Raw genomic sequence first — 13,660 nt, 5'->3', positions numbered from 1 at the left:
CCTTCCTTCCTTCCTTTCTATTTATTATTTACTGGTCTTTTTGAGACAGGGTTTCTCTGTAACCCCCAGCATTGTTTGTTTGTTTGTTTGTTTGTTTGTTTATTTTATTTATTATCTTTTTGAAGCAGGGTCTCCCTGTACCCCCAGCTGGCCTGGAACTCACTATGTAGACCAGGCTGGCCTTGAACTCATGGAGATCTGCCTGCCTCTGCCTCCCAAATGCTGGGACTAAAGGCGTGTACCACCACACCTGACTTTTTTTTTTTTTTTTTAATTTAAAAAACAGTATGTGCAAGGGGCTACCCTGGAATTAACTATGTACCCCAATACTCCTGTCTCAGCTTCCCAAGTGCTAAGATGGCAGACATGAACCATCATGCCCAGCTATATAGAAATTTAAAGTCTAGTTTGAGAGTTAGAAAATTAAATGAAGGCAATTCTCTCAGAAAGCAGAATCAGGGCTGTAGGTCTAGTTAAGTGGTTTAAACACTTATCTAGAAGGTTCAAAACCCTGGGTCCAATCCCCACATCACACAAAGAAAAAGCAGCAGGTGAGACTTAAAAGAGCCCTACTTTCCAACAGACAGGCATCTCATAAACAGTAGGGAGAAAATGGGTAAGAAAATATTTCTAGCCAGGCATGATAGTACACATCTATGATCCCAGCACTCAGGAGGCTGAGGCAGGAGAGTCACAAGTGAACGGCAGAGGCTACAGTCTAAGACCCTATCTTGGGAGAAAGGAACAGAGAGGAATTACTCCTTAAAAGTAAAAGGAAATACCCAATTTAGGGAGGTAAGTTGCCAGGTTTTTAAAGGACCCACTATAGTCCAATAGAACAAATAGTTAAAAAGTGAAAACAAAAGCAGGGACAGGAATACAGCTCAGTGGCAGAGCACTTGCCTAGCAAGTGGGAGGCCCCAGTTCAATCCACAGCACTGCAAATAAATGGATAATAATAGCATACAAGCAAAAGATCCATACCATAGCATCATAAAAGTTCAGAACAGCAGAGAAAAAAGTAGGGGAGAAGCCACACATGAAGGAACCAGAATCCGAAATAAGCAAAGCTTCAACAATACTGAAAACTACAACACTTAAAGGTCTTCACAACTTTAAGAGGAATTTTTATTTTTCTAGATAAATATACATGGGGCTGGAGCAATGGCTCAGCAGTTAAGAGCACTGGTTGCTCTTGCAGAGGACCCAGGTTTGAGTCCCAGCACCTACATGGTGGCTAACAGCCATCTGTAACTCCAGTTCCAGGAAATCCAATGCCCTCTTCTGACCTCTGTGGGCACTGCACAACATGAATGCACTTACATATATGTAGGCAAAACTCATACACATTAAAAATATGTAAATCAAAAAATTTTTAATATAAAGAATAGTATCCAGGAAATGAGGTAAAATTATTTTCTAAAAAAAATTAAATTCTAAGGGAAGATCTTGTATGCCTAAAAAGTAATAACCAGTCCATAATGAAAAAAGTGTACAGAAAGCTATAGGTTCTGAGAGGTTAAACATTTGGAAAACTCACAGGTACTTGGTGTGGTGCGCCAATTTTAAGATGGCCTCCAAAAGCATCATTCCCTGATGGATACTTTCAGCATAATCCTCTCAAATGTTGGTGTAAGAACTGACAGAATACGGTGACAGAGGTAATTAGATCACAAACCTGTTGCTGACTCTAAATTAATCAAAAGAGATTATTATCCTGAGGGTTCTGGTTCTATAAAGGGTGAACCAGAAAGAAACTTTGTCTGGTCCTGAGGATATTGCAAGCAAAAAAAAAAAAAAAATGAATTCTGCTGACAACCACAGGACTGTTAGAGGAGATGCCTATGATCCCAAGGCCTAGCTGCTACCTAGACTGCCTTATGAGGAATATCCAGCTAACTGATGATGCCTAGACTCTTGACCCACAGAAATAGTACAATAAATAGATGTTTGCTTTAGCTAGCAAAATTTTGCTAGTTTGTCACACAGCAATAAAAACCTAGTATTTATGGCACATGAAGCAACTTAAAGACATCTAAGTTAAACCAACACTTTAGAAGGAAACCTTTAGAAGCAGAAAATTTCAGAAGTCAAAGCAATTTCAGGCAGTGTTATAATTAATACATTTAGAAATGCCAGAACACAGAAGTAACTCTGAGTAGGAAATGGGCATACCTTATAAGTACCACTAAAAACAAACAGGTTCAAAGAGATAAGTTTCAGATTGTCCTGGATCTTTTAGCTTATAAAAAGTAGATATGCAGCAACACCAGGTGTGCCTACCACAGTTCAAATCATAGACTTACTAACTTTAAAGTGTATGGGGGCCTGCCTAGGGAAGGAGGTAAGGAGGGAAAGAGGGGGAGAGAGAGGCAGTTTAGGAATAACTACAGCTTTTTAAATGGACAGCAGTTTTCACTTTTGTGAGCTTCATTAATGGACTGAAGTGTCTCTCAAAGTAAGATCCCTGTATCAGCAGCATCAGCATCACCTGCAAATCACTGGGATAACAAAATTGTGGGGGCTCTCTTGAACCCACTGGATAAAATTCTCTGAGAGTAAAGGAAACCAGCAATCTGTGTTTTATTTTGTTTGAGACAGGGTCTCCCAGGAAGACCCAGCTGGTCTGGAACTTGACCAGGCTGGTCTCAATGTCACAAAGCGGTAGGATTAAAGATGTGCACTACCACACCCAGCCCATGCCATGCCTTGCCTCGCCTCCCTCCCTCCCTCCATTATTATTTTATGTGTATGTGTGTATTGCCTGCATGTAGGTAAGTGAACCCATGTTGTACAATGCCTGCAGAGGACAGAAGAGACTTCAGATCCCCTGGAACTGGAGTTATAGACAGTTGTTAGCTGCCATGTGGGTGCTGGGATTCAAACCCAGGTCTTCTACACTAATAGTCAGTGTTCTTAACCACTGAGCCATCTCTCCAGCCCCTTTTTGGTCTTTTTGAGACAGGGTCTCCCTATAGCCCTGGCTGGCCTAGAACTATGTAGCAGTATGTAGACCAGGCTGGCCTCACAGAGATCCTACTGCCTCTGCCTCCCAAGTGCTGGGATTAAAGGTATGTGCCACCACACCCAGCTTCCGTGTGTTTTTTTTTTAACAAGGTCTCTAGGTGATCCTGATGTATGTTCACAATTGAGAACTACTAACCTAATATTAATTTCAGCCACTATCATAGTATGATCTAGTCTTCCTGCTTTAGCCAAGAGATAATGTACTTCCAAACCATATCTGACCTGGATTAACAAACCATAACTGCTTAAAAAAAAAAAAAAAGTTTGCAGAATAAATAATGGATGAGACTAGAGATGTGCTTCCTGGGCTAGAGGGTCTTTAGAACAAAGAGTTGAGGAGGAATATGTTCTCTTCACTTCCCAACAGTCCCCACTAATCCCTATTCCTCGTGCCTCACACTATCATACATTTTTCTGCCTAGCCGATTACTGCATTAGAGTTTAGGAACTTAGAGAAAAGTAATTCCAAAAGAATGATAAAATTGGGTGCTGGAGAAATGGCTCAGCAGTTAAGAACACTTGCTGCTCTTACAGAGGACCCATTTTCAATACCCAGCACCCACATGGCAGCTCCAAACTATTGTAACTCCAGTTCTAGGGGATCCAACACCCTCTTTTGGCCTCTGAGAGCACCAGGCGCACAAAAGACACACATACATACATGCAGGCCAACACTCGTACACATAAAACAAAATTAAATCCTTAGGGGCTGGAGAGATGGCTCAGTATTAAGAGCACCGGCTGCTCTTGCAGGACCAGAGTTTGATTCTCAGCACCCACATGGCAGCTAACAAGCATTTGTAACTCCAATTCCAGGGGACCCAACTCCTTCTGACCTCTGAAGGCACCGCGTAACATGGGCCCACTTACATACATACAGGCAAAACATTCATACGCTCAAAATAAAAATAAATAACACTGGAGCCACATACAAAAAAAAAAAAACTTAAGAAAATGACAACTTTAAATCAGGATCCAACCTTTTTCTTCTTTTCTCCTCCCTCCCTCCCTCCCTTCCTCCCTCCCTCCCTCTCTCTCAGAAAATAATGTTCCAAGACAGCATCTCAAGCCCCCTCCCCAGCATACACAGCCCCATACGAGATCTTCAGAGAAAGAGATCCTATCTATACAAGTATTCCAGAGGCTCATGTGCCTAGTAACTACAAGAGGGCTTGATTTATTAAGACCTCAATTTAAGCTGAGCATTGTGGCAGAGGGAGGCAGAGTCAAGTGGATCTCTGTGAGATTGAGGCAAGCCTGGTCTACATAGCAAGTTCCAGGCCAGCTGGGGCTACAGGGAGACCCTGTCTCAAAAAAATTTTTTTTCATTCTTCAATTTAAGACTAACTTGGAAACTATACCAAATACATGTAATAATGTGAAATCATTTATTAGTACTTCAGCATATTCCAGTATAATACACTGAACAGATTTAAACAGATTAAAAATAAAATGCAGATTTTTTTTTTTTAGCCATCTTGAAGGAAAACAAAAGACATGCATTTAAGGAACTCACCAAGATACTAAGCTTGCAATAAATTTGAGTGTTTAAAAAGAGCTATGAGGGATTATACACAGCTTTCCAAAGGAATCACTGAGTTTCCATTTATGTTTCCTGAACCAATGCCAAGACCCTGGGAACTGCAAGATTCAACACATGCTCTGCCATTCCAGAGCTATGGAACCTTCCATAAATCACATGCTCCTTATGAGCGGTCTTTCTTCATAAAAGTGCAAATATTATTAAAACTCTGGTGTCATACATATAAAATAATAAAATATATTTAGTATTAAGAAAGTGCCAAATGAAACAATAAAAAACAATTAAAATTCAATAGATTATAAATAGATCTGTAGCCAAATTGCCTTCTAAATATTCATATTTATACTTTAGACTAGCACTGTTATCCACCTTGGCCAGAGAAGTTTCTTTTCATGGTGGGTGATGGGTAATACAAAGATTCCTAACTGGTCAAAAGGCTGAGAGTAAATGACTGTTAAATGCTCAGCCCTAAGCTGTATATCTGTATCACCCTCTGAGACCCAGGGAACATCAAGGAAAAGGGAGCTGGAGGATGAGGAGTCCTACAACATACTGCCTTCAAGATGTAATATGGCCAATCCAACCACACACACAGGAGCTATGACTACCTACACAAGACCTGCATAAAAAATAGCACATGAAAGTAGAAGAGGAGCTAGTTGGGAAGAAGGGGGTCTGTAGAAGTGGAAGGGAACAGAGAGGGTAAGGGATTCACAATGCAATACATGTATGAAATTGTCAAAACTCAAATAATAAAAAATTCTATAGATTATCAGTAGAGTAAAAGAGCAGTCTGCAAGATCTAGAACTGTTTTGTCTGTTTAAAAAACAGAACAAAATTGGGTTTACGGGTGATTTGAAAGTCTTCTCACTCAGCTTAACATATACAATGATCCCTGGCAATACTAAAAAAAGAGAAGGTGGCGTCCTCATTCTGTAAATACATTGGAAACTGTCAGGGCAATTAAGCAAAACACACAAATTTTAATGTTAAAAGCCAAGAGGCAGATATTAAAAACAACAGAGTAATATAGGAAACAGCACTGTCTTACAAAAGAGCAAGCAAAAAGAAAGCATACAAAAAGCCAAGGGGGAGAGTGGGCCCAAAATAGTTATCCTATATGAGTTTAGGAACGCATACACTCGCCTTCCATATTTTAAGACTGGTTGATAAGATTTTCTAATTTGAGGATTTTGAGATCTTTGATAGGGCATTCCAGTCAAGACAGTTTCCTAGACAGCATTATTAAGAGCCTGATGGGAGAAACTGAAAGTAACCAGAGCAGAAAATTCCAAATCACAAGAAAAAACCTTACAGAATAATTCTAAGACTTCTCACAAATACTTAAAAGAAACAGGAGGGCAATAACATCTTCTTAAGCAAAAATGAGGCATACTGAAGAACAAAGGTTAAAGGATCTAACAATTGACCTGCAGAAAAAAATAAAAAAATAACCAATACATCCCAACTGCCAGAAATCAGAAATTGTCTGTATACAGAAATGGACCCTAATTCTCTCAAATCCCTCAGCTAATGTTGCCTGTATGGGTGCTGTGCTATGAAGTCATCTGTTAGGAGACACAATGCATTTTACCCATGGACATATGTATCAGGTCTATGGTTCCCAGAGCCCCTTCTCCAAGTGGTAGGGGAGAATTGAAGTCAGGGCATCAGCTTGCTAGGCTCTACCACAGATACATTGCTAGCTTCCTTGAGCACCTATATTCAGACTCCCCAGCTAAAAACAGTGTGGAATTAGGAACACACCCTTCTATGGGGTTTACAGTCAAGGACATGCTCTTTTACAGTCTTTTGGACTCTGCAGCAAGTGAACACATAGCTTCAGATATGCCACTAGATATGGCATGGAAACAATGACTTTAAATGACCTCATATGGTAATATAAACAGTGTTTATGTTTCACTTCCACTCAACTCTGGCAATTTTACAAATGGCCCTCAATTCTTACAATAATTCTGTCTTGAGGACCTGGTACTAACCCTCTTCAAAGATAATGTGGAATAGCTCTTTATGTTTTACAGAACATTAAAAAAATATATCCAGAGCTGGGAAGATGGTTCAGAGGATTAAAGGCTTGCCCAGCATGTGTGAAACCCAGTGTTTAGATCCCAGCATCCATGTAAAAGCTGGGTGGGTTGGGCAACCCAGCTGTAATCCCAGAACTGGGGAGGGGAAAGGAAGACAAGGACTCCCCCAAAGCAAGTTGGTTAGCCAGACTAGCCAAGAACTTCAAGTTCCAGGTTCAGCATGAGACCCTGATTCAGTATAAGATGGAGAGCTATCCAGGAAGACACTTAACACCAATCTCAAGCCTCCACAAGCACACCCACACACATGCACATGCACTCCCAGACATGGACCTACATACATGTAAACATGCATACATACATGCACATACACATTCACCAAAACAGCAAGATATACGTAAGGGAGAGCTGATTTTAAGATTAATATTAGTCAAAAGAGATTAAGATGGTTTCTCAAAAGCTAGAAAAGCTGCAAAGGTAAACCAGAGTATAAAGATTAAAACACTGATTAGACTTAATTAAAATTTTCAAGATTTCATGAACAATTTTTATTTTATGACACAAAAAAGAAAACAATGACTTTCTCCCTTCTTTGAGTAGCCTACTTTCAAGAAGTATAAATGAAATTCAGCTCTAAACTAAGTTAAAAATTCAGTTTTACGTATTTAAAATTATTTTAATTATGTGAGTCATAAAGGTTTCAAGATCCACATTATCCATATTATACCACCGAAGTGAAGAGATTTTTGGAAACTAAAAACAAGATGAGAAATAAAATGTAAGATGAGAAAAAAGGCAAAATATTAAAAAGATAACACATAAGTCAATTATTCTAGCCTCTCAAAAATATTACTTTAAAAAATGGAACACTATTAGTTTCTTTCTTTCTTTCTTTTTCTTTTTCCAGACATTTTACCAAGGAAAATGGAAATGACCAGCATTTTAGTTACAATAAAATTAAGGACATAAATTCAAGCTGGGTACAGTAGCACACACCTGGAATCCCAGCACGCCAAGCACTCATGAAGCTATGGATGCAAATTTCCAGGCCAGCCTGGGCTACACGATGAAACCCTTATACATACACACACACACACACACACACACACACACACACACACACACACACACAATTTAGAATCTGTCTGCCTAAAATAAAGATTCTAAATACACAATTTCATCCACACACTATTCACTGTTTTGTTTTGTTTTAATGCTTCACCTATATTCCTGTAGTACCATTCGGTAAGACATGAAAACCTTATGGGGTGTGGTGGTGCACACCTGAAATGCCAGTACTCCAGAGGCTGAGGCGGGAGGCCAATCTGAGCTACTGAGCAAGATCCTGTCTCAAAGGAAAAAAGATTTGAAAATTTTATCTGAACTCTTTTGTGTATATACTAAAACCTACATAAAATTTCCTTACCACATACAGATTCTTCTGTAGTTAACCTGAAACCTACAATACCTCAAGATTACTCAATTAAAATGAAAAGGAAGTCTTTTTGATCCCCAGGGAAGTCTTGCTTGTCCTACAAACATGACTCTCATAAACTCCAAGGGTCACGGTTAAGTGTATGAGCCACAGATCACGAGGCATTGCAAATATGCAACATTAACAAAAACCTGCACACATTATTCTAGACAGGTCCTAACTAACCAAATACATCAAAGCTACTTAACATAGCCATTTAAATATTATAGTAGGAAAAGGCGATACCAGAAAATACTAAGTATTTGAGATTCATTTTCCTATTCTTTTATTCAGGTAGCAACATTAAAGAAAGAAAACTCATATGGCAGAACAGGGACTTGACTTTTTGAGATGTTACTGCCTTTTTATCTTCAGCTTTCAATAATTTGAAACTACAACCCGCAAAGGCAGTTTCTTTTGTCAATCCCTGTTTCGGGACTCACCAGAGTATATGAGTGCTTCTGCTATCAGCACATCATGCCTTCCCAACAGTTTTACCTCTGCACATGAAAAGCTATAGTTCTAAAGACCCACTTGGCCAACTACACATTTCTAAGTCCCTCCCTTTCCACTTTGGAACTTTCCAGGGCCTGTCCATTACCCAGCTGGAGCTCATTATTGTGGCTGGGCATTTCTATAGGGTACAACTCAACACACCAAACCAAATTTTAAATTGTTTTAAACTTCCCTCACAATACTTCCCTGATCCTTCACATTGCTGCTTTGCTTCTAAGTCTGTATTCTTCCACCAACAGCAATGTTTTTCAAACTGCCCGTAGCTACCACAGGCTTCTTAAATCGTTAGCGGCTCCACAACATCATTTCCTCTTGAAAATTAAATGGGATTCAATTGAATAGAAACTACCAGATTGCCTCACACAAAAGAAGCATATTATTGTGTGCTATTTTATCATTTAAATGTGAGAGTACTAGGTCACAGTGTAAAAATGCACACTACCGATAGGGTGTATATTTTATTTTTTAATTTGTTCTTGTTTTGTTTTTAAGTAGGCTCTTGCTATATAGCTCAGGCTGGTCTCAAACTCCGGCTCTTCCTGCCTCATCTTTCCAAGTACTAGGAGGACATGCACAAGTACAGGGCATGCACCACTACACCAGGTTAGGGCATAGCTGTTAAATTGTAAACACACCTGTCTACAGCATAATCCAGTCTATCATTGGGATACAGTTTAGAGACTTCCTTCTCTACACCCAAAGGACTCCAAGCAAAGCTCTTAGGCAATTCCTCTTCACGGTGCTGTCAATCACTGTTCTGCCAGAATGCCTCTAATCTGTCCACAAGGCCACCTTTACTCACCATTTAGTATTTAATATCTCTACAAAGTCCTTTTATCCTTCCCACAGTAGCAAATGTACCCTCATACAAACACATTTATTCGCTCTGCTTCTACAGATGACCTACTTTATAGTTCTTTCAACATTTTATGTTTTTATTTTAATCATGACTCTTTCCCTGTTCTAAACTATAAGATCCTTGAAGGAAGGAGCACACTTTACTAGTCTCTGTTCAACAGCACTCAGCTAAATACATGCCACACAACATGTGTTGACTGTGTAGTAAAATGAACCAAGACCTAAGGACCTGCATGTAACTTCTATTGTTAGGAATGGTGGGATGATTGCCTTTATTCCAAGTGCATTCCTATAGCAGGTGGATCAACATTTCCAGAGTTTTGCTACAATGCCCTGCAGCCTCAAGCAAAAAGACTCAAGTTTCTTACCTTTGAGCAAAAACGGGAGTCCACACAGGTAGCAAAGAATAAGCACCCACTTCCACGCTTCATGAAGTTATATGGCAAAAGTGGAGGGGGCTCAAGGTTCCCAAACGGGGGTAGATAATTACAAACAAAAAAATGCCAGCACTATCAGACTCCATTAGCAGGTGGAACCCAATTATATATATTAATATTAGTGATGGGTATTATGCCATATACGCTAAGTAAAAAAAAAAAAAAAAGCAGCATGAAATAACTGGCTGAAGTTACTTGATTTCTGTTGCCTTCTCCAACAGTTCTGAAATAGCTCCTGACTCACTACATTAGGATACACTACTGGGGGGTGGGGGTGGGGGTTACAACCTAACAGGAACTCATCACTGAGAATCTAAAGTTTTGCACAGCCTTCATCTTATAAACACCATTGTCTTTATTTGCACCTATTTACAAACCCACTCTTGAGCTGACCTCACTGCAATTAAACACAGTTCATGCAACTCTGGCAGACTCTGCCAACTGTCAGTTTCAGCTGTTCTTTTCTTTTTCCATAGTTCATAAACTACAGGAGTTATATTTTTTCTGCCTAATCACCTATTTTATTAAAAATAATTCCTCTGCCCCTAGAGTTGTAATTATACTCACAATAATCAAATATAAATCCTATTATAACCTAACATAAACTTAAAAATCTATCTGTAATGAAATTCTTCAGCCACAAAGTTTATTAGATATTTGTCAAAGTAAGGCAATTTAGGATTGCCTGGGAAAAGCTTTAAAAGCTGTTTAAAGCTTTTTACTTTTGTTTCAGATAGATCAGATGGCTATGCCACCTATACCATGTATAAACTTCAGCCAATGCCTCTGCTCTGCGGTTGTCTCTTTTCTCACCTACCCTTCCTCTTTCAACAAAGCAAATAAAACAGGTCACTCTCAATGAGAAAGGGTCATCTTCCCAAATACATTCTTTGAAAAAGAAAACTGCACTGTAAATCCCTGTTCCTTTTTCTCTCAAGTTCATCTTTTAAATATTTTTAAAAGGGCAAATAATTTGTTTATAAACAAATCCAATTATGCTAAGTGTATAAATATCTAATAAACCTTGTGGCTTACTTTCGTATTTCAAATGCGAGTCTTCTTTAGTATTAAGTTCATCCCACGCTTCCCTTGGTAAAAGAGTAGTTTAAAGGCTGTGGAAAACGGATCAGCTTCCATGAGGCCACCACTCCAGTCTGGAGAATGAAGCCTCCAGCAGCTTTCAATATGAAAAACTGCCACCTGAGTTTTGTGTGTATCTGTGCACACGCACTCAGCGCTCCAATATGGCTTAAGTAACACATTTTAAGTAGTGGAGCTGCAGATGCTCAAGGGAAGCCATGTTTCAAAGGTTTTAAATATTAATTTTTTCAGTCTTTTATTTAAAAATTGGTGCAACTGATCCAAAACATTTTCAAACGCTATTATTTCCTAGCTTAGAGGGGGGAAAGTAAATCTAAAAGAGCTCCTTCAAGAAACCAATTAAGTGAGCAGATGGAGCAAAAAAATTCATTTTTCCTGATTGGAAAACTTTCAATAAGAATACAGTCTATAAAGGTTAAGTCATTTCTCTTAGGTCACCAAGCTACTAATAGCAGCACCAGTAATAGAATAAACTGTTTAATTACATTCTCATCACTTGTCGTTTAAGTATTAAAAAATAATTATCAATTCCTGAGGAAGGACTCCTGCGACATATGTCTAAATTTTCAAAGTTGCTTAAGCTTATAAATTTCAAATTCTAACTCCCAGAAAAAGGTACTATCCAAGAACTTCAAAGAAACGTGTGTACCCCTAAACCACCACAGTGAATTACCAAGTCCATCATTTCAAACTTTGTTCCTCAAGGTTTGAGGGGGAAGAAAATTCTGGAAGGTCCTCTTTACAGAAAGCACTGGCAATCCATTAAAGAAACGAGCTCATTATTCCCGTAACAGGTCTGCAGCTTAAATTAGGAAGTCACTAAGAATTTCTTAAGCTCCGGTGTGAAGAAGGAAAAGTTTGGAAGATGCATTCTTGGTTGGCTTTCGGCTATGAAATGTGTAAATCTGACATGGTTGACACAAACTAAAAGATCTGAGCTGAAAACGGGAGAAAAAAAGAAAAAGTGAACAAGTTCCTTCAACCACAGCTTCTCTTCAGCAACCACACTGTGGAGCCCGCACCATGGGCCTTTGGGATTTTCTTTCTAATGCCCCAATAAATCAACGCCACACTGAGCTTTGGATAGTCAAGGGCGGGGCATGCGGAGGGCAGCGGATCAGTCCAAGAACGTAATCTAAGCACTCACTACAGTCGTTCCTTTGTGCAGCTGATTAGCTCTACAAAGTACTGAAAGAACGCAGCACTTCTCTAAAAGGCAGCGTCCAGCAGACCTAAGCTGGCATGGTTGTGCCAACGGATGCAACAGTGTGATCAACTGAGGGGCAGGGTAGACGAATGTACCGTCTATAAACATCACTAACGAAACTATCATTTGATGAACATCGCTAATAAAACTGTAATGAAGTTGCAGGCAGTAACACATTGTAATTAGGACTTCTGCTGTCACTCTACGGTAATACAAAACTATCCTGTTAGAGATTTAGTAGCACGCCTATATTTGAAAGCAGACAGAACCAGTTTAGCAAGGGGACGAATGGAAAAACATACTCCCCGTCTTCGCTCGACAGCACACACGTATACAGATTTAAGGCCGGGAGAAGCACAAAATCCTTACCCCATTTTGCCCAATGAGAACTCGCTCGGAAGTTTCTGCTCTTAAGCTACGGAATAACTTCAAAAGGATTCCTCCGTCTGCTATTTCGCAGTTGCTTTTCCACCCCACTCGAGACCTTTCCCGGAGGTAATTTCAACGATGCTGACAATTCAATTAGTTCCTGTCGGGAAAATGATTTTCTCTCGCGCCGACACCAAAACGTTCAAATATTTGCTGATTAGAATTGGAAAACGCTACGCGGAGCAGACAGCAGTCAACTATTCCACGAAATTAGTGTCCATGTAGGAAAGAAAAACAAAAAAAAAAAAAAAAAAAAAAGAAAGAAAAGAAAAAAACAGCTTCACCGAGTCCTGTAAAAAATGAGTTCGCTGGTCATCTCGCTCGCGTCCTCGACACTCGGGGACAGCCAGGTAACTCGGCCTTTTCGGTGCTAAGGCAGTGGGTTCAAATTTCTTCCCCACACCAGGTTCCTGGGGGTGGAGCGTGCAACCCAACGCGACGAGCTCTTTAATAAAAATCCTTCCAGGAGCGATGCCACTGTTTCCCTGCGCTTACATTAGAGAGGGAATTAAAAAAAAAAAAAAAAAAAAACTCTAGAAAATCTCCTCGAAGTGCAAACCCGGCAGCTCGCGCCGTGCACCGCACACATGGGAATCTGTCCTTCCCAGAGCTGCCCTCCTAAGACTCGGAGCAGAGAGAAGGTGAAGAGGAGGCAGAGAAGGCTGGGGACGATCGATCCGTTCTCCTGAGGAGCATCAGCGGAGCCATTTCTAGGCTGGCAGAGGCTGGGGGCGCAGCTGCCGCCGGGGCGCAGCGGAGGGGCCCGAGCCCACCTGCCTCGGCCGCTTCCCCGCCCCGCCGAACACAATGGAGCCTCGCCGACACCCGGCTGCCCGCTCTCGCCTCCCCTCCGCCGAGCACGCTCGGTCTCGGGCTCCCGCCAGAGAATGAATGAAGCAGGGCAACCAGCCCCGCGCGGCCCCGGCTCCCTGCCCCCAGCCTCGGGCCGGCCGAGAGACTGCGGGTGGGCGCCGAGGAGTACACTGGCGGGCGGACGGCCGCGCCGAGGCGAGGGGCTC

General features: G+C 40.6%; 1 protein-coding gene across 2 annotated transcripts in view; it reads right to left on the bottom strand.

Moving 5' to 3' along the window:
- Homer1 (homer scaffold protein 1) overlaps positions 1-12,862 on the bottom strand; it is a 139,375-nt gene extending 126,513 nt beyond the window's left edge. For both annotated transcript variants that reach the window (XM_008853331.3, XM_008853332.3), the window contains exon 1: positions 12,582-12,862. In XM_008853331.3, coding sequence (XP_008851553.1) covers positions 12,582-12,586 — 5 coding nt within the window. In that variant the 5' untranslated portion in view covers positions 12,587-12,862. The remainder of the gene's footprint in view (positions 1-12,581) is intronic.
- Positions 12,863-13,660: the final 798 nt, after the last annotated feature.

This window comes from Nannospalax galili, unplaced genomic scaffold (assembly GCF_000622305.1).
Source record: "Nannospalax galili isolate Female #2095 unplaced genomic scaffold, S.galili_v1.0 scaffold45, whole genome shotgun sequence".
NCBI lineage: Eukaryota > Metazoa > Chordata > Mammalia > Rodentia > Spalacidae > Nannospalax > Nannospalax galili.
This window is presented reverse-complemented; position numbering and strand designations above follow the sequence as displayed.